The sequence below is a fragment of the Nanorana parkeri genome, unplaced genomic scaffold (assembly GCF_000935625.1).
Source record: "Nanorana parkeri isolate BGI_ZX_2015 unplaced genomic scaffold, ASM93562v1 scaffold444, whole genome shotgun sequence".
NCBI lineage: Eukaryota > Metazoa > Chordata > Amphibia > Anura > Dicroglossidae > Nanorana > Nanorana parkeri.
In genome coordinates this window covers 358,958-379,111 of record NW_017306712.1, presented here as the reverse complement: position 1 = coordinate 379,111, position 20,154 = coordinate 358,958, and the positions used below count along the sequence as shown (strand labels likewise).

General features: G+C 37.0%; 1 protein-coding gene across 1 annotated transcript in view; it reads left to right on the top strand.

Annotated features, from left to right (window-relative positions):
* The window catches only part of LOC108790078 (dystrophin-like), a 703,081-nt gene that overhangs the window by 336,193 nt on the left and 346,734 nt on the right, over window positions 1-20,154 (top strand). Inside the window, exons 26-28 of the mRNA XM_018560268.1 lie at window positions 10,369-10,479; window positions 11,550-11,723; window positions 14,262-14,417. Coding sequence (XP_018415770.1) covers window positions 10,369-10,479; window positions 11,550-11,723; window positions 14,262-14,417 — 441 coding nt within the window. The remainder of the gene's footprint in view (window positions 1-10,368; window positions 10,480-11,549; window positions 11,724-14,261; window positions 14,418-20,154) is intronic.

Genomic DNA, 20,154 nt, shown 5'->3' with positions numbered 1-20,154 from the left:
AAATGCAAAGCCAGAGAATTAGTAATTTTAGAAGGAGAGGTCCCCAGTGGCAACCCATATGTTCTCTCAGCATGGCAATATTTTAAAATGTATTGGGTATGTCTATATTTGTTTATTTTCCAAAGGTTTATATACAGATATCGGTCTCCTGGGCACAAGTGTGTTATATTATCCCTTTTCCTTGCAACATTTTATGTAACAGGCAAATTGCAACTTTTTCACATACCAAATCCATTGGAAGTTATAATATTCAGCACACTAATTCAGATTAAAAGATAATAATTGTAAGGGTCTATTTCATTTGCTGCCACTTGCAGGCACTGTAACGGCATTTTTTTTCTTTTGTCCCAATGTGAGACTGTGCTTTTTGATTACACTCTACCCTGCACATGCTGTATGACCCTGTGTACATACAGTTATGTTTTGCCATTTCTATATTGTTCATTGTCAATTTTTTTTCATTTTTTCATTTGACTTTATATTTAATACACTGTTTAGAATAAAAAGACGTTTCCTCCATGCTGATTAGGTATTTGATGTGAATTCAGTTAGCCAAGCTGCAATAAAACTTTTAGCCTTTTATAAATCACTCCCTTATCTCAGATATGTGCATGAATGCATACATTGGTAGCAGGGTCACACTTTTCTGTTATCACTGAATTAAAATGCTCACAGCCAAGTTAAAGTCTGAATTACACATGTAAATTCACTGAGAAATAAAGCAAAAAAAATCATTATTGCATTATCTGCAAATAAGATACTCTTAGATATCACATTTAGGTGGCATATTTTCAAAGAAATTGTATTATGTTATGTGCTAAGGTGTTTGACTTTCATGAATATGTAGGGGTGTGCAGTTTAACAATAACATTAATTGCGCAGTATTTAATTTTTATACAAAGGTACACTTATTTCTTTTATGCTGATATACTGTAGTTACATTTTACAAGCTATGAGCCCTGTTAGCTTTTCTGGCAGTACAGATTGAATTTAGTGGGCTTCTTGCACCATCATGTGGTCATATGACTGTACTGCTTTCACAGACAATATGTTAGCAATAACCATTTCACAAGCAAAGGCAAGTATGTGGATATAAAAAGAAGATATGATTGGAAGATTTGTACTCTGCTAAATGTTGCAGTGTTTATTTATATATCAGTAATTATAATAGTATAGTCTGCATGAAGGACGCTTCCTAGCTAAAGCTACCTACGAGTCTTGCATGATCCAGCTGCGAAAAAATATTAGTGAATAAAGACTGGTGCAAAATGTTTCTACAGAGCAAATGCTTGTGCCTCTGGAGGAAGAGCGAGGGGTTATGCTTCATTTGTGCATGCCTCTTCACTCTTCTGCCATGAACTCTTGAGTAGCAGATATCTGCCATTTTGTGAAATGAACTATAGACACACAGACTGTGCAAATAGGCTGTTTATTTTGCAAGGGAAGGGTGTGAAGCTCCCTAATTACACGGCCAGCCGGGAGCTTTACATTCAAGCGATTGGGCGTCTCTAGAGACGCCCGATCGCTTTTATAAGCAGCTGTCACTGTCGTTGCCGGTCCTGAGATCAGCTGTGCCTGATGCGGCCGGGACCGGCATGGCTCTGTGACAGGAGATCAAAGGGAGTACAGTATACAAACTCCCTTTGATCTCCTCCCAGTCCCCGAATGCAGGAAGTGATGTATATTACATCACTTCCTGCATTCAGTGTCACTCTCCCAGCTACAGAAGCTGATGAAGCAGATCTCTGCTTCATCAGCTTCTCTGGGGGTCCCTAGGTGACATTAGGGGTCTTGGAGACCCCTGATGTCTCCATAAAGAGGACCTGTCATGTAAATTGGCTATCACATAGGGGGCTTCTTAGCCCCCCATGTAATAGCAATAAAGTTGTGTGTAAAAAAAAAAAGTAATACAAAAATTAAAGAAGAACTATAGGGTTAGGGCTTTTCTCCATAGTTCTCCTAAGGGTAATGGGAAGACACAAACCACCAGTCAGCGCTGGAGTATCAGACAGGGGAGGGGGGAATCCAGTCCCTCCCCTGTCACAGGTCGGCAAGAACTACGAGGATGAGTGAAAATCACTCACCTCATAGTTCTCTTTTAAATAATCATTAAAAAAAATAAAGAAACATAAAAAAATTAAAAAAGAAAACTTTTTTTAAGTTCCGGCCTCCCACATAAACGCGCAGATATGAGTCGGGTGCACCTACGTGCGGAAGCGACGATTGCGCCTATTGTGCCGCACATGTTGTTATATCGCCACAAACGTCGGAGTGAGCGCAGTAATTTTAAGGCCATTAATCACTGATAACACTAAACTGATGAGCAGTAAAAACGTTTTTATCATCGCCTATGGGCGTTTTTTGCGATTTTGCGGGCGCACGTAATATTAAGGCTTGACATATTTGGTGTCTATTTACCTGACGTGACCCCGACTTTTATGTTTTACTAAAAATATAGGTAAGAATTAGGGCTGTGGAAATTAAAGATTATTTCTCGATTAATTATTAAATTTTTGATCAATTAAAATTATTTTGATCGCTAATGAAAACACTCATCTCCGCCGGCTTCCAGGAGTCCCGTCGACGATCCGGTGACGTCACGGACACCGACATCACCGGACTCCTCCCCCCTTCCCCATATCCCATCCTCAAGTCATCATGTTTGTTTTGCTTTTTCCATGTCTGGATTGGTAAACTGTCACAGCTGTACTTTAGGGACTACCCCTCTTGAATTGCAAGTGGCCTTGCTGTCTTATCTCACTGACTCTGAATTATACCATAAGTGGAGGAATTTCAGTGATTGGCATCTTTGCCGGCTCGATTAGGAAATGATATGCTGTCACTTTTTGTTGTAAGTTCCAGTTAAAGCATTATTTATTGAGCAATAAAAATTATGTATCAAAGCACTCAAAATAATAACCTTCAGTATTGCCCAGGAGCAACCAGAATCAAAATACAGAGAATGTGCAAGTTTCTGTCTCTTTGTTGACTATGTATCATTTCAGATACTGTTTATTTTGAACGCCTTAACAATTATGTTTTTACTGATATTGTGTTACAAACTCTCAAACAAAATGTTACCTATTTGACAGAAGAAGAAACACTCTGATCAACCCTTCTGATTTTTCCTCATGGTATTTAAGACCCAACCTAGAATGGCAAACAGGACAGAGCGTCGTTGTGAACTATGTTTATTAAAGATACAATTTATGTATAGATAGGTACTCACAATCTGTAGCAGGAAAACAGCATATGTCATAAAATCCAGCTGAATATTTTTCTTGTGTGCTGTGATGTCCCAGTCAGGTCACCATGCAATTCAAAGAATTGATCTAATACATTTCTCAGGCCATGCCCCCCAGTACATATGCTTAAATGCATGCCAAGCAAAACATGGCGTGAACTTCAATTTAAGATTATACACAGAGCTTACTATGTGTTGAACTTTGCCCCTACATCCACCACCAACACCTGGATTACGGATTGTCGAAAATGCCACACTACACGTCCTAATTTAGCACACCTTCTCTGGCACTGCATATACTGTATATCCAATCCTATTGGCAATGTACATTTAATTATATGACTTCTTTATCGAGTACCTCTAGAGAATTCTCCCCAGCTTTATGCTTATTCCACTCTCCATCCAACTCTCCACGTGGCTAAACTACCTGTGACCCAATGGGAACATTATTGCCTCCTAGCGGCTAAAAAAAATGTATTATGTAACTGACTTTGCCCTCATCCCCCCACGTTGGCTGACGTGAAAACTACACTTCCTCAACTTATGTTAATTCATAAACAGGATACCAGGCATAACATGGATCGCACTGGCAAATTGTTCAGTACTTGGACTAACTTTCTAACATCTGAACTTACCAATGACCAATTGAAAGACACCATGTCACTTTTCCAACATTCCAAATGGTATCTACAAGCTATGGCCACAGGCTCCTTTTATAAATAGTTTATAAAGCTACTGACCCTCCAGAGTGATACCCAGAATTTGCCCATAGCATACTACTTTCCTCCTCATTGTCTCTCCATCCTTGCGTATGCCCTTTCCCCACCACCCTGTCATTCTAGTCCCACATACTCTTGTTTGATCCACTCTATCAGATAACGTTCTTTTGTTGGTTATTTATCTTCCAGGCAATCCTAGGTGGTGATAGTTCTTCACTACAAATATTATCTACAGCTATTGCCTAATTGTTTCCTCATTGTTATGTTTTGTTTGCTTATGCATGTCATGAAGCTATATTGTTTTCATTTTACTCTGTAAAATTCCATTGTCATGCTTTAGTCAAATACTTACCTACTGCCATGTTTGGCTGTTGCCATGTTGTTACGTTTGTAATTGAAAAACCTTTCAATCAAAATCTTCTTGCTAAAAAAAATATTAAAATCCCCTCCCTCCCAATGAAGGATGTCTTGGCTGTTGCAGTAAAATACTATCACAACAGGTTCTCTTTAAACTTTGTGGGGCAAGTAATGAAAACTAGAGCAAATATAAGATTTTAAATGGCACACATTAAATTCTTTGTCAAGATGTTGAATGACCCTATGGATAGAAGTACCTCATATTCACTCAGTCATCAAGATCCTGGTCTTATTGTCTTATTGCCAACCCACCTCATGGTGTTTTTTTAAGGCAACTTCATAGTTACATAGTTACATAGTATTTGAGGTTGAATAAAGATACATGTCCATCAAGTTCAAGCTATTGTATATGTGTTTATGGTCCTACTGATGTGTGTGTATGTATAGGTCACTGTGTGTTCTCATTCTTAAGAGTTCTTGTACCTCTGTATATTATGGTCTCTGAGGAAATCGTCCAATAGCCTCTTGAACGATTCCACACTCTCAGCTGAAATCACAGCATGTGGCAGCGAGTTCCAGACCCTGATTGATCTAACTGAAAAGAAACCCCTTCGCCCCTTGTGATGAAATTTTTTCTCCACTAAATTTAGGTGGTGGCCTCTCGTCCTTGTCATGGAGTTAAAGGAGAACTATGAGGTGAGTGTTTTTCACTCACCTCATAGTTCTAGCCGACCTGTGACAATGAGACTGTCACAGGTCAGCTCAGTATATAGGGAGGTGAGCGAACACATACCGGTGTTCGCTCACCTCTCGATCCTGTCACGGCTCTCTGCCGTGACAGGGGAGGGTCTGGATTCCCCCCTTCCCGGTCCAATCTGCCAGTGCTGGCTGGCGGAACAGAAGGGGAGGGGGCGTGTACAGCTGGCTCTGCCTCTAGATAGGCAGAGCCAGCTGTCAGTGACGCAGCTGGGCGGATCCCGGCACAATTGTCGGGATCCGCTTCAGCTGCGGCGTCTCAGTATACCGCGAGCAGCAGCTCGCGGTATACTGATCCTAGGGTGATGGGAGGACGCTAGTTTGTGTCCTCCCGTTACCCTAAGGAGAACTATGGGGAAAAGCCTTAACCCCATAGTTCTCCTTTAATTGTAAAGAGTTTGCTGCTAATGTTACTATCCCCGGTAGACATTTTGTACATGAAAATCATGTCCCCCCTTAATCTCCTTACTTCCAATGAGAACATATTTAAATTCAGTAGCCTGTTCTCATAGCTCAGGTCCTCCATCCCCTTTATGAGTTTGGTCGCCCTCCTCTGGACTCTTTCCAGTTCAAGGATATCCTTTCTGTTCACTGGTGCCAAAAACTGGACCGCATACTCCAGATGAGGCCGAACCAGCGATCTATAAAGTGGCACAATTATGGACTTGTCCCTGCAAAACATTCCCCTCTTAATACAGAACAGGACTCTACTTGCTTTGCTTACCGCAGCCTGACACTACAAGCTATTATTCAGCCTGTGGTCTACAATGACCCCCAAATCTGTTTCCTTTTCGGACTTCCCCAGTGGAGCTCCCATTAGTGTGTAATTCACTTTCTTATTTTTAACCCCATAGTGCACAACTTTACATTAATCTACATTAAACCTCATCTGCCATGTAGTTGCCCACTCCCCTATTTTATCCAGGTGCTCCTGTAATGTAATGTTATAGTGTCTGATTCAGTGTCTATTACCCTCCCGATTTTGGTATCATCAGCAAACACTGAAACATTGCTATTTTCCCCCTCCCCAATATCGTTAATGAAAAGGTTAAACAGCATGGGGCCCAGTACAGAACCCTATTTCTCTGCCTATTGGATTTTTCATGCATTTTTGATTACTGAAATAGCAGTAGTAGGACCCAACTACCGTGCTATGGCAGAAGGTATGATGCTTTATAGTGGGAAAAAAACAATGGAATTGCTAAAAGATTCCTATTCCAGCTATAACTGAAATGGCTCTTTCTTATAGACTGATCCTTTATACCAGAACATCTTGGTCATGGCGACTTTCTTATAAAAAACTGGAGCAAGGGAATTTGCTGATTCTATCATGACAAAGTGTTTGCTGTGGATTTTTTTTTAAAATAAATTTAATATATTTGTGTGGCCAAAAAAGAGACATTACATTTGGATTTATCTTATACAAAGACAAGAATATTATCTATTTGTTTGCAAGCACCTAACCTGTGTTTCTGCCTCTTGGTTAAGATATCCTAAAATATAAAAAAAAGTTATTTTTCCTTTTTACTAACATTTTTGTGTTAACACAAATGCACGAATTGTCAGTGTTATTTAGATTTAATAAATCAGTCTTATGTTACCTGCAATCACCTAAACTGTCAACTGAATATTTATAGTAAATGTAAAATTCAGCCAAGGTATTGAATATATTATTGCACAAATTTTACTGTATCACTTCAGGCATGATTCATCCATTTTGACATTCTATTTTTAATACTGAAAACTTGATTTTTCTAGGTACAAGGTTAATTCATGTGTTTTGTTGCTTCCATTTTTTTAGTCTTTACTTGCCAAAAGTTTGAAATACGAAAGTAACCCTTTTTTTGTTGTAGAAGTTCAGTGGTAAACTGTGCATATCACAACATAAATAAACCTGTAACCCTGAAGGTCTTGGATTTATTGTCAATTAATGATGATTAAATCTGTCTCTGATTTGCCAAGGGTTCCATGAATCTTGTTCAAAGTTCAACGAACCCCAACTTAGAGGTGAATCCTATTTTAGTCTATCGGGCAAATCTTGTTGTAAAACAGGCAGTTGTTTTACCACATAAATTAAGACCACAGATGCCTCATTTGTGCTAAAGCTGGCCAGCAGCAGTACAATTTTAAATACCATGGCTAGGCCTAAATTTACTGGAGACAAAGAGCACAGGCTGGGGCTTTACTACAAAAAATAAGATACTGCATTGGATACAGCAATGTATTGGCCAGTAGCAGGGCAATTTTAATTGGAGATATCATGACCAAATGTACTGAAGACAAAGAATACAGGTAGGAGTTTTAGGCCCAAATTTACTTCAGAAAGGTATAGGCCTCTGACAGCCAAAATGGGGACAAGAGGCTGAGGTAGGCCTGCTTTAACAAACAGACCTGTTTTAATAGAAAGGGGTGTGCTTCTGACAATCATACTGGGGGGAGGGGGGGAGCGGCTGGCTGGAGAATACTGAACATCTTATGCCCTGGCAGCTTCAATTGAATATTGTGAGATGCTCATTGTGTACAGAGATATGAGTGTTGTTGGATTCTTATCAAAAGAGGAAGCTGCACATTGAGTGAAGATTAAAGGCTGAAGTTCAGCTTTAATGCAACCTACAGGATTCAGCTAAAACCAATAGTAGTCGTGAAGCCAAACCTCATCTTTAGTGTCTATCCTCAGTGAGCATCTTACATACCTGATGAGATAAGATTTGTGTGTACCATTATAAATGAGTACATGCATTTCCATCAGTAGCACAGCTTCAAAATAAATGATCAACATTTTTAGAGCAATAGATGTAACAATTTAGTACAATTATCTACCTCAAGTATGTACATTAGCTTGGATTATGAATAGGAACCTGATCTGGGAGAAAAAATGGTAGTTATCATTGATAACCTCCTTCTGAAAATGTCTATTACACAAGCTTTTCTTTTATTTCCTACTCCTATCTGCAGATTAGTTATTATTGTGTCTATCAGCGATTGCACTCATAACAAGTGCTTAGACCAACATTTAAATGGTTCTAAATATGTTTATGAATCGGTCTCCCATGTAGTAAATCCTCAGCACATTCCTGGACACAGCACTTTAACCCCCCACCTTCCTTTAGGACCCTGTAGCTCCCTTCATCTCCCTTTATTCCCAACAAGAAATTATTCCGGTCTCAGCAATACTTTCATTGTCATTTCACACAGCTTATAGGTTTAAGTGCAATTTCAGTCGGCAGGTGGAACATTCCTTCTGCAATAATTATGCTGCAAGTTCTCAAACAATTAGAGGAAAATACCTTGTGCAGTAAGTTTTTTAACCACCTAAAATAACAAAAACCAGCAACATAATGATGCATTTCATCAGCTGCTCTGGCCCTTTAATAAAGTCTACTGATAAATCATCTCATGGATCACGGGGGCTGAAGGTAGATACAGGATCTGCAAAAAACATTGGGATTGAAAGTGGTATTCCAGTACCCGTCAGGGGACTAAATCAAAAATAAGTTTAGACCAACAGATTTGTTGGTCTAAGCACTTCCAATGGTCGAGTGCAATGAGTCGATGGGCAGAATCAATGTGTTAAAGCTCTATAGTGTATACCATGATATGGTTATTGGTTTTAATCTAATATCCTTCTGAAAATGTTAGTTGCCTGACTGACTGGCTGGTTAAATACTTCTAAATCCCTTATCCAAGACAATCATGCAGGTCAGGAATTCAGAGTCAAGTTAAAGCTCTTAATTTACATTGTTTTTCTGGGTCAGCAACTCAAAGTATCAAAGTTAGAAACAGAAAGATAATTTTCAGAAAAAGTTACTATGATTCAAACCATTATTATAGGTACCCTGTGATAAACATTAGCATGTTGGATAAACAACATGCTCACACACATATACTGTCACAAACACGCTTATTTAATATGGCACTGCAAAGAATTAGGAGTTTAATTTCTAACAACCAGTCAGAAGTCATCTTTAATTAATATTACAGTAAACTTAAATATGGTTCGTTGCTGTGAGATAGTGTATTTTGCACATTGTCTTGGCACCTTATACATCCATAACATACAAATTAAGTGGATAGTACTGTAAGAGGGATTGTGGTTGATTGACTAGTACTATATGGAGAATACAAATTCTAAAAGTCACACTAAATTTATTAATTTCCATCTGACGAGCAGTGATTATATTTGGAAGAGGCTACTGACTCAGAATACAAGACTCCATAAACTGAAAAGGCTAGAACATAATACACATAATACATAATACCACATTTCATACCTCCAGGCCATCTACAGTCACAAAACAGCTCTGATTTCAACTGCTACTTAGATCAGATTTAAATAATGTGTAAACACTATTCAGAAACTTAGAATAGATACATTCCATTCACTAACAGGCACCACACCTGAGATAGCAAGGATATACACACATTATAATTTTAGAAGGAATAGCTTTATGTTATGTGCTAGTAAATGTATTCAGTAAGAAGTTTTCTTTTGTGTCATGTTTGATGTTTCCTGGGAACCATATTTTCCGTTTACATCTTAGATTTATTTAATTAGGGTTTAAACACAACCTTACAGTGTTTTCTAGATTGTATTTTTATTGTGAATAATTGTATCACTGGTAATACAGTCTTAATAATGCAGTAAATGTGTAGATGAAAAATCAAATGTTGCTATGGCATCATTCTAATAATAATATCCCTATATCCAGCAAATAATGTATCTCTTTGATAGAAAATAGTGATTTATACTTGTTCCTTTTATCAAATCAGGTTAAGACATAGGTAGAATTAGGAGGGTGTTTTTCAATTGTTGCCTATGGTGGCTAGGCCACATAGGTGTGAACCCACCTGTGCGTTGTAAGACTTTCAAGGGAGACTTTTAGCCACATGGGGCTAAAAATAATTTTAGACCTGTGTTACTGACACTTCACTGGTAAAAAAACAGAGTTACTACTGTTTTCTTATGACAGTCCTCTTCTATTTCAGCTATTTAAGGGCCCATGTACATGGACATTGTTTTCAAGCCTTTGAAGCACAATTTTTACAGATTTCCATTTACTTAAATATAGTGGTGTGGATAAACTTCAAAGGCTGCATTTGACCTGTTTTGCATTGCATTGCATTGTTTTGGATGCTTTGGACAATCTTATTAGATACAATTCTTCAAAACATATTTTTCCAGTTATCCTCCTACTTACAATAGTTTTACTTCTTAGTTATATAATATCTAGATAATATATACTTTATGTAACATACCTAACACTAATCTTATGTTTCTTCTTTTTCCAATAGAAAATACAGTCAGAGTTATTAAGCCATGAGATTAGTTTGGATGAAATGAAAAAACGAATCCAGGGAAAAGAAATGTCTAAAAAAGTTATTTTGCAGATTGAAATTGCTCAGGTAAGCAAATAGGTTTTGTTATTATTAAAAGTTGGAGGCAGTATAATAATTGTATCTACAGAAAGGTCAAAATGATTTAACATAGTTCAACTTTTTAAGTCTGTTACATGGCATTATAATGATTTAAGCTTTTTCAAAATTTATTGTTTTAAATCTACCCTGCCTCCACACACACATACAGATACTTCCTGATTTTCAATAGAGCAATTAACAGTCAATTTACTAATTATTACTTTATTTTCAAGTTAAGATGTGAAATCTGGAGACTGCACTTGCAGCTTTACATGAGTAAACATACTGTATGAAAAGGCCAGTTGTTATATATGCTTAAAAGAACCACTAAGTGAAACCACTAAGTGTCTTAAGTTGTGCAATACAATGTAGCACTGAAAGAATATGCAAACTCATTGGGGTTAATTTGCTAAATGCAAAAAGGCTGTTCACTTTGCCAAGTCCGAATTCCCTTACAACATGAACAGCCTATTTGCCTTTAGTAAATCAATCCCATTGCTACAGCTTGCTAGCTTCATAAGCATGGAATCTGATGTTATAGGCAAAACTTGAATCAGTCATACAGCATCTTTAGCTCTGGTAATAGCATTTAACTGGATAGGTGTATGGAAAAACTGTGGGATCACATTGCTATATAATAATGTGTTGATTTATCAGAAGGCCTGTAAGAGTTAATTAACCAGTATTTAGAGACTGAGAACGTAATTTGTATTGGAAAACACTTAGGTATGAGCTGTATTTGATTTTCTGAGCTTTCTCAGTTACCTCTAGATTATGATCCCTTCAAGATGGCACTTGAGCATTGACTTGAACTTGACTTGAGCTTTTAAAGATGTGCTTCATAGTCATAAGTGACATAGCACTATGTAATAAAATATGGTAACGTAAGACTGGTTTGCAAATATCTTGCTAAAATTATCACTATGTCATTTTAAGATCATCATTTTTTTTCTATAGAACACAGGAACGTGTGACTGGTTTAATGCGTGTGTTTTTACTATTTGTTTGCCCTTTATGGTGTTTTTATATCCTTCATATTCTATTTTGGAATATTCCAGAAAAAGTTACAAGAAGTTTCCACCAAGTTTAGATTATTTCAAAAACCAGCAAATTTTGAGCAGCGTCTTATAGAATCTAAAAGAATTTTGGATGAAGTGTACTTCGAATTACCAGTTCTGGATATGAATAGTGTGGAGCAGGATGCTGTCCAAACTCAACTTGATCACTGTATGGTAGGTTACATTTTAATACAATAATGAACAATGAATACTGTTCAAAATTGTTACTGTAGCAACAATATTTAGAGTAATAGATCATTTAGATAATAGACTGCCCTAGGTATGAGTAAATAATGTAGCAATTTCATATAACCTCTTGCTCTTTGGTCAGCAGCCACGTTAAGGTATTACTGTGATGAAAATTAAAAGCTAAGTTCACTGCAATCATTTGGCAACAAGACTTTATTTTGTCCACTATATTTTTATTATTATTATAAATTAATAGGTAGTGGGATCAGTACTGTTACTGGTGCTAATAATTACATTCCATCTTCAGCGAGTTATGTTTAAAGTTACATAACAAACTCTTCATCTATACACATTCTCTGCTAGTCTTTGCATCCTCAAATGTCAGTAGCAAAGAAAATATTAGGTACTTTCAGGTATGGAGGACTTATTCCATGTGACAGGATTGGGCCAATAACTAAGTACCAGTATTTTCACATGTAAAGGGTCTGTAGCTATGATTATGCTACTCATAGCATACAAATTATTCCTGATGAGACTCCATCTTTTGTTACAGATTGTTTTATCCATTTGTAGTTTTGAAAGGCATTTTAAGTCCTTTTTAACTTAATCCACTGATTCACCATGGTATTAATTTGTATTGTATATGTGCACACTTGTTATTTGCATAGGTATAGTTATTATTTGAAATCCTTAGTTGCAGCAGTCTATGTACTATTGCAATATGAAACTTTGTGATTTTAACTAGCACATTTCTCAATTATTGTGCCTAATGATGCAGCAGACGACAAATGTGTATTTAATCTGTTTGTTTGTGAGGTCATTAAAGGGTCCAATAAGCATAGCCAGGGGTAAATGATTCTGAGCACTTAGTCTGTAGATGAATTTAAAATACCATGTCCTTTTTTTACACTCTGTTTTGAAGACCAAGTGGTAGAAATGTGCAGATAGTTTTAATTAAAATTGTATTACTTGTTGATGCTAAATCGTTACTGTTATATAGCTTTGAAGTATAAATATACTAGTTGCAATGCATTGTAAAATGTAATATGTAAATGTTATTTTTTATGTAATCTTACATGAGTGACCTTCAGAAAAATAACCTTTAAATAAACTATACTATACTTCAACATTAAAAATGCAGATATCACAGTAATTCAACATGATGTATTATTTAGATGTGTTATTATTATTGCTGCTACTATTTGCATTATTGTCATCACTAATCACATGTTTAGCTGACAAAGTATAATTACTTTTTTAACATTTACAGAACGTAATATTCTCCATCCTGTATTTTTTGTATATTCCATAGATAATTGATTTTTATAGAACTGTTTAACATGATTTGTATGTTCTCATTATGTTTATCATTGATATTTAAATGTAGAACATATACCAAGGACAAACTTTAAAATATGTGTCATGTTGTAAATATGATTCTGTTTAGTATACAAAACCCCTCTCAACAGTTTTAGTAATTTTTAAGGTGTTATCTGAAAGTCATCAAACAAAAAAATCTGCTCTGTTAATATTGTACCCCCACATTCCTGTATGTAGCATAAATAACTGCCACAATTTGCACCTTTCCTCTTTCAATTTGATTAGTGCCACTGGTCAAAGCTGGCCAGAAAGCTGTTATTTTGAACATGTATTTTTACATTCTGTTCTTATACCTTTCAAATTACTCTCAGTAGAGTGCACTGTTCAAATTGCAAGGAGATTTAAAGTATGTTGATGTAGAAATCTGATTTATTTTATCAGCCTTTAAAAAAGAAGCAATATTTGCAATGTTTGCTTGCAATTTTTTGCTTTTTGGTGAATCAAATCTAACCACTACCAAAGTTTGTACCCATTGCTGAAAATAGATTGTGCCTTATACAAATTTTTGTAAATTGCTTTTTTATTTTCCCTAGTAAAAACTACTTCATCTTCCTGGAGCTAATGGCAGGTAGAGCAGTGCTACAACTACAGGTGAAGCTGTACTCTGAAAATGCAAAGTGTATCATTTTGCTGGCGTCTTATTTTCTATTGCACTATATCAATACATTCAGCAATGGGATAACTTCAACCTAAAGTAATATTGGAAGTTTTTCATCAAGATTTTATCCACCAATTAACAATGAATCAACTCCAAAGTGGTGATGTAGTTTTTAAAATGTTTTGAGGAATAGAAGAGAAACCTGGGTTGAAGAGCAACCCCTTCAACTGAACATTTCTACTGCATATAGTACAATAAATGCACATAATCAGTTGAAATAGGTTTAAAACAAGCTGCCTGTGCTACATGGCTACAGTCAGCTGTGGTTGTACTGAGAAAGCAGCAAAATGGGCATACATTATAGAATAGCATGGAGGTCACTTTATTTTTGCTCGCAAAACTACTTTTAACAATCATTCATAGATAAGCAGGTGTTGTAAGAAACATGTGTACAACCTTCAGCAGTTTCATGCAATGTAGAGCATTCTTTGTTACTAGTAACTTGCCAGATGCTTTAAAATAACATTTGCTCTTCTCTTTTACAGAAACTGTACAAAATTTTAAGTGAAGTTAAATCAGAAGTGGAAACAGTAATAAAGACTGGACGTCAAATAGTTCAAAAACAGCAAACTGAGAATCCAAAAGATCTGGATGAGAGGCTGACTTCATTAAAACTACAGTACAATGAGCTAGGAGCTAAGGTACTATCTGACTACATTTTATGTCAATCTGAGTTTATTAGAAGAGTTTCAAATACAAAACAAACAAAAAATGGCAAGCAGACATTGTTGCCAGAGACAGCATATGAGCAAGGTAATACGTATGAAAAATGTAATGCATGTGAAATGAAATACATATGTAATGAAATACAGGGGTATCTACAATTGATTCCATAGACATTGTGATCACAGTGGGTAATGCAGAAGTCAGGGAGACATTTGTGCAGACGGGGTACAGGGCTGACTACATTTTATTTCATGCATAGTCTCTGAAATCACTGGGCTTAACATTAACATTAGGGATGATTGAAAATCTGTTCCTCTTTATCCAGCCATCCCCCTAATCCTCTCCTGACCACCTCAAGCACCTTCCCACATCAAATTTCAAGGGTAAATCATTACATATCCAATATAATATTAATAGTTTGTTTTAATCAATGTGAAAAAAATTTAATATGCAGGGCTACAGTTTGGTTGAGGAAGGGTGAGCTTGTTAGCCCCAAAAGTTTTAAACAATGCCCAAGCAGCTTTGATTTTTGTGTCTGCCGACTCCTTTCCCCCCAATATCTGCCTTCATAAAACCTGAAATAGTAACCAAAATGTTAGTTTGCTCCAGTTACCTTATGGCAAAAGCATTGCTTCTCTTTTATATATTATCCCATAGAATCACAGAGTAGTATAAGTGCAGGTAACCAGAAAGCTAATGGCATAGCATGGCATGGCATGGCAATGCTAAAGACATTGTTGACCTTGACATATGGCAATGACATTACTGGTAATCTGGTAACTCCACTTCAGATAACATAAAAACAATGGGGTTGATTTATAATGTTGAAAGGACTGTTCACTTTGCAAGAGAATTGACACTTTGCAGGGGATATGTCCCCTAATGTAGTGGCAGAGGATAATCTCTGCTGACTTCCATCATCCAATTACGTGAAAGCCAAAATACAGTTTTTTTCTATTGCACACAATTGGGTGAATTTCGTCACATTCACCAAGCTAGGGAAAGTTCCCCTGTAAAATGCAATTTCCCTTGCAAAGCAAACAACTTATATACCTTTAGTAAATTAACCCCAATGTTTCTAATAACTGTAAATTACATTTGAAGGGGGAGAAAAAGATATACCTCTGTCTTACTACTTTATTGGTTTTACTAGCCCCAGGGTCAGCAATCTGGCACACCCCTCTACTGAGTCAGAGCTACAGCCCTGCAGTTAGCAGAAAAAGTGAGCTTTGCTGTTTTGAAAGCTTTTTACATAGTTACATAGTTTTTAAACTTGAATAAAGACACAGGTCCATTGAGTTACACCTATATGAGCGTGTATGTTGTACTGCATGCGCGTGTGTGAGTGTCTGTGTACTAGTCATTAAGAGTACCAGTACCCCCTTATGTTTTGTTCTCTAAAGAAAAGTATCTAAACGGTTCTTGAATGGTTCCATACTCTATGCTGATACTACTGCTTGTATAAGGGAGTTTCACAACTTTAGGGCTCTAACAGAAAATAATCCCCTATTCCCTTTGTGGTTAAACCTTTTTTCCTCCAGTTTTAGGTAGTGGCCTCTTGTCTTCTTTAGTGAGTTTAAAGTAAAAAGTTTATTACTGATATCACTATCCAGCCCCATTTTCAGTTTTTTTGCTTTTCTCAGGACTCTCTCCATTTCATGGACATTCTTTCTTTGTATTGGTGATCAAAATCGAACCACATACTCAAGATAAGGCCAAACCAGTGCTTTGTAAAGTGGCAAAATCATCTCTTTGCCTGTAGAATACATTCTCTTTTTTTCTTCTTCTATTTTTACCTTTGTTTGCTGCAGCCTGGCATTGCATGCTAAGCTCGCAGTCATTTATCTCTTTCTCACCACTGACTTCCCTAGTGGAACTTATTTAAATTACCAAAATGCATTACTTTACATTTTTTCAATATTAAACCTCATCTGCCATATAGTTGCCTACTCCCCTGTTTTATCCAGGTCCTCCTGCAATGTTATGTCTAATCTCGAGTTTACTACACTGCAATTTTTTGTATCCTCAGCAAACACAGAAATATGGCTGTTAAAACCCTCCCTCAATATCATTAAAAATATGTTAAATAGTCTTAGGCTTAACACAGAACCCTGGGGCATGACCCTCCCTACCTCAGACCAATTTGAAAATTAGCCATTTATGAGCATATTCCTGTAGCCAATTTTCTATCCATGTGCACACCAGGTCATCAATGCCAATAGATTGCAGCTTATATATTAAGCATTTATGCCGTAACTTATCAAATGCTTAGGTAAAACTACGTCCATTGGCTTCCCCACATCTAGGTTTCTCCTCACCTCCACTAGAATGTTAGTAGGTTGGTCTGACAAGAAAGGCCTTTCATAAATCCATGCTGGTTGTTGCTTATGCTACCTTTACCACAGACAAATTCTTGTAGACAGTCCATTATCATACCCTCAAACAATTTGCATACTATTGATTTTAAACTGACCAGTTTGTAGTTCCCAGGTAGGCATCCTAAACTTTTTTTGAATATAAGCACTTATGTTGCTTTACGCCAATCAAAGGTACCTTTCTGGTCAGTATGGAGCACCTGAAAATTAGGAACAAGGGTCTTGCTATAACTTGTCTGAGCTCTTTAAGTACAGGTTATCAGGTCCTGAGGATTTATTCACATTAAGTTTTCCAGTCTGTGTGAACCCTGCGTCAACCACTATATATTTTATGCACAAAGTTACTCACATTCTTGTCATATCGATTAAACCCATCTTTTTTTGTGAGCATGTACTGAGCAAAAGAAAGAATTTAATACCTGCCCGTGCTCATCTTTTATGGGACCTACCTGTTCTTTTCCTACCTTTTTTCTGTTTATATACTGTATATTGTAAGAATTTTTTTGTGGTTCTTCTTAATTATTGTTGCAATATTTTTTTTTCCCTATTCTATTTTAACTGCCCTGATTGCACTTTTACATCTCTATTTGCATTCCTTGTAATTCTGGAATGCAAGCGCTGTCCCTTCCATCATTTTTTTAAATGTCACCTTCCTCTCATTCATATGTTGTTTTACTGTTGGATTCAGTCATGCAGGTTTAGCTCTTTTTTTTGTTGCCCATTGCCCTTGCTAATAATTGTGTCTTACAACAATGCCACTTATCATCAGTGCTCTTTGTTGAAACGTATTTGAAATTATTAAATCTGGTATAGCATTCATCCTAGTTGGGACTTTTAATCCATGAAATTGTCTTGAAATAAATGTAGGAAACGGCAAGCCTTGTTTGAGTGAGTGAGTGGTTCCATTAGGCCAATCAATGTTGGGATAATTGAAGTCTCCCATTATAATACTGTTTCCCTGGTTCCCAGCCATCTCAATTTGTGAACGAAGTTGAGTCTCCTTGGGGGGTCTAAAAAATACACCTGTAAGCAGTTCTAGCCATAAACACTCTGCTCCATTCAGACTCCAATCAGACTACCATTCACATACAAACATACCCCTCCCCGCACCAATCCTTTCCCTCCTAAACAGGTTGTACCCTTGCATATCACCTGCCAATCATGCAAGCTCTTCAGCCAAGTTTCTGTTATTCCCACAAAGTCAAAGTCCTCCTGGAGCAGCAAGCTCCTCCAATTTCTAGCATTCATGTACATATCTTTTAATTTGTTGCTACTGCTTTTGCTCCAGTGTCTCTCCAGCAATAGCAGCAGTACACCAAATTTCAGTCACTCATACCCACACCAACACCATAAACTGTGCTCCCCGCCGACACTCTGCACCCACTGTGCTCCCAACCACACATCTAGCCACACACCCACTGAGCCTCAGCTGTCCAGCGCAAGCATCCCAGCAGCTTTCAGCACAGCACCCTGTCGCTCCCCAGCGGCCAAAGCATCCTAGAAGTTTCCAGCACATGGTCTCTCCCCACATGTCCCGTTCCTCCCCCACACTGCTCTGCTCTGCTTTTTTAGCTCCTGCTCTAAATTAGCAGGGGCTATGTCCTACCAATAAATAAAGACTTCTGCTTCCACACACAAAGCATATATCTTCCTCTGCAGCCTACTAATTGTGACCTGAGCTACAGGCTGATACTAGAGCTTTATTACACACAAAACAGCAGAAAGATATTAATGATGTGTCTTTTTCCTTCTATTCTATTTATCTATTTACATTTATTAACTTCAAATAGACCAAAGACAAGCTTGCAGTTAGGTGTCCATCTTCATGACATTGCCCTGGCTCCTACAACATGGCACAACTGTGATTAAAATATAGTTGACTGGTATTCTGGGAACATGGCAGTTATGGCCCTCCTATCATAGCTGTGTTATATCCCTGATATAAAATGACTCTTGATCTAATATTTACTTATAGAGCCACACTTTTATTTTGCTCAGACACACATTTTGTGTGAAATTGACCCTGGACACATTAACTAATAAAACAGATTGGTTGAAACATTTGTGTGCTAAATGTCACTGTAATTTTATCATGGCCTGCCATATGTTTAGCATGCAACTCTACCTTTATTTATCGGAAATAGATGCTTCAAGTTAAGTCAACTGCATGGCCACTTTTGAAAATTGCATTTAGCTTATTTTGTTTCAATCTGTCTCAAACGTACTGCAGCAAAACTATATTGATAAAATACTTCCTAAAGCAAACATTTTATTTTGATTTTAGATGTGCAGTTAACATTTTCCAAAAAACAGCCCCAAAACGTTGTTCCAAACCAATAATGTATGATCAATATATTTCTATGTTTACATTAATTTTCAGTGACTTTAGATGTGAGTGCAATTCTGCAGCTTTACTTGTTAAAGTATATCTAAAGCCAACACTTTTCAATTTTGGATAGAGAAGATGATACATAAAACACCTGCCAGGTTATTGTGTTGTCATCTATGTTCCATTGGGGAGATTTCCCTTCACCACTGCAGACCCCACCGGATGTGATAAGAAATATCTCCATTTTCACTAGAGATGCTCCGATACCATTTTTTTAAAGACCGAGTACGAGTACCGATACTTTTTTCAAGTACATGCTGATACCAATTACCGATACTTTTTCTTAAAGGGACAGGTCACATTTTTTCTAAAGCAATACAAAATAATGATTTTAGGTCAGTTTCTTAATATTATGAAGAACATGAACATGAAATGAATATTTATCATGCCATTGTTAACTAAGGCTTGTATCCCATAGTGGGGAAAATAGATGAGCACATGTCCAGACCAGAACACTGTGTAGTGTGGCACAGCTATATCCAATTCTGCATACCTGGCTTTATATTATAAGAACTTTATAATATAAAGCCAGGTATGCAGAATTGGATACAGCTGTGCCACACTATACAATAATACACTGTTCTGGAGTCTGGACATGTGAGCATCTATTTTCCCCACTATGGGGATACAAGACTTAGTTAGCAATGGGATGATCTAAATATTCAGTTCATTTCATTATTCAATGTCTTTTTTTAATGTTATAAAATGTATAATATAAAAAAAGACATTGAATAATGAAATTAATATTTAGATCATGCAATTGCTAGCTTGTATCCCCATAGTGGGGAAAATAGATGAGCACATATCCAGACTCCAGAACACTGTATAGTGTGGCACAGCTATATCCAATTCTGTATAACTGGCTTTATATTATTTTTTTATAATATAAAGCCTGGTATGCAGAATTGGATATAGCTGTGCCACACTATACAGTGTTCGGGATTCTGG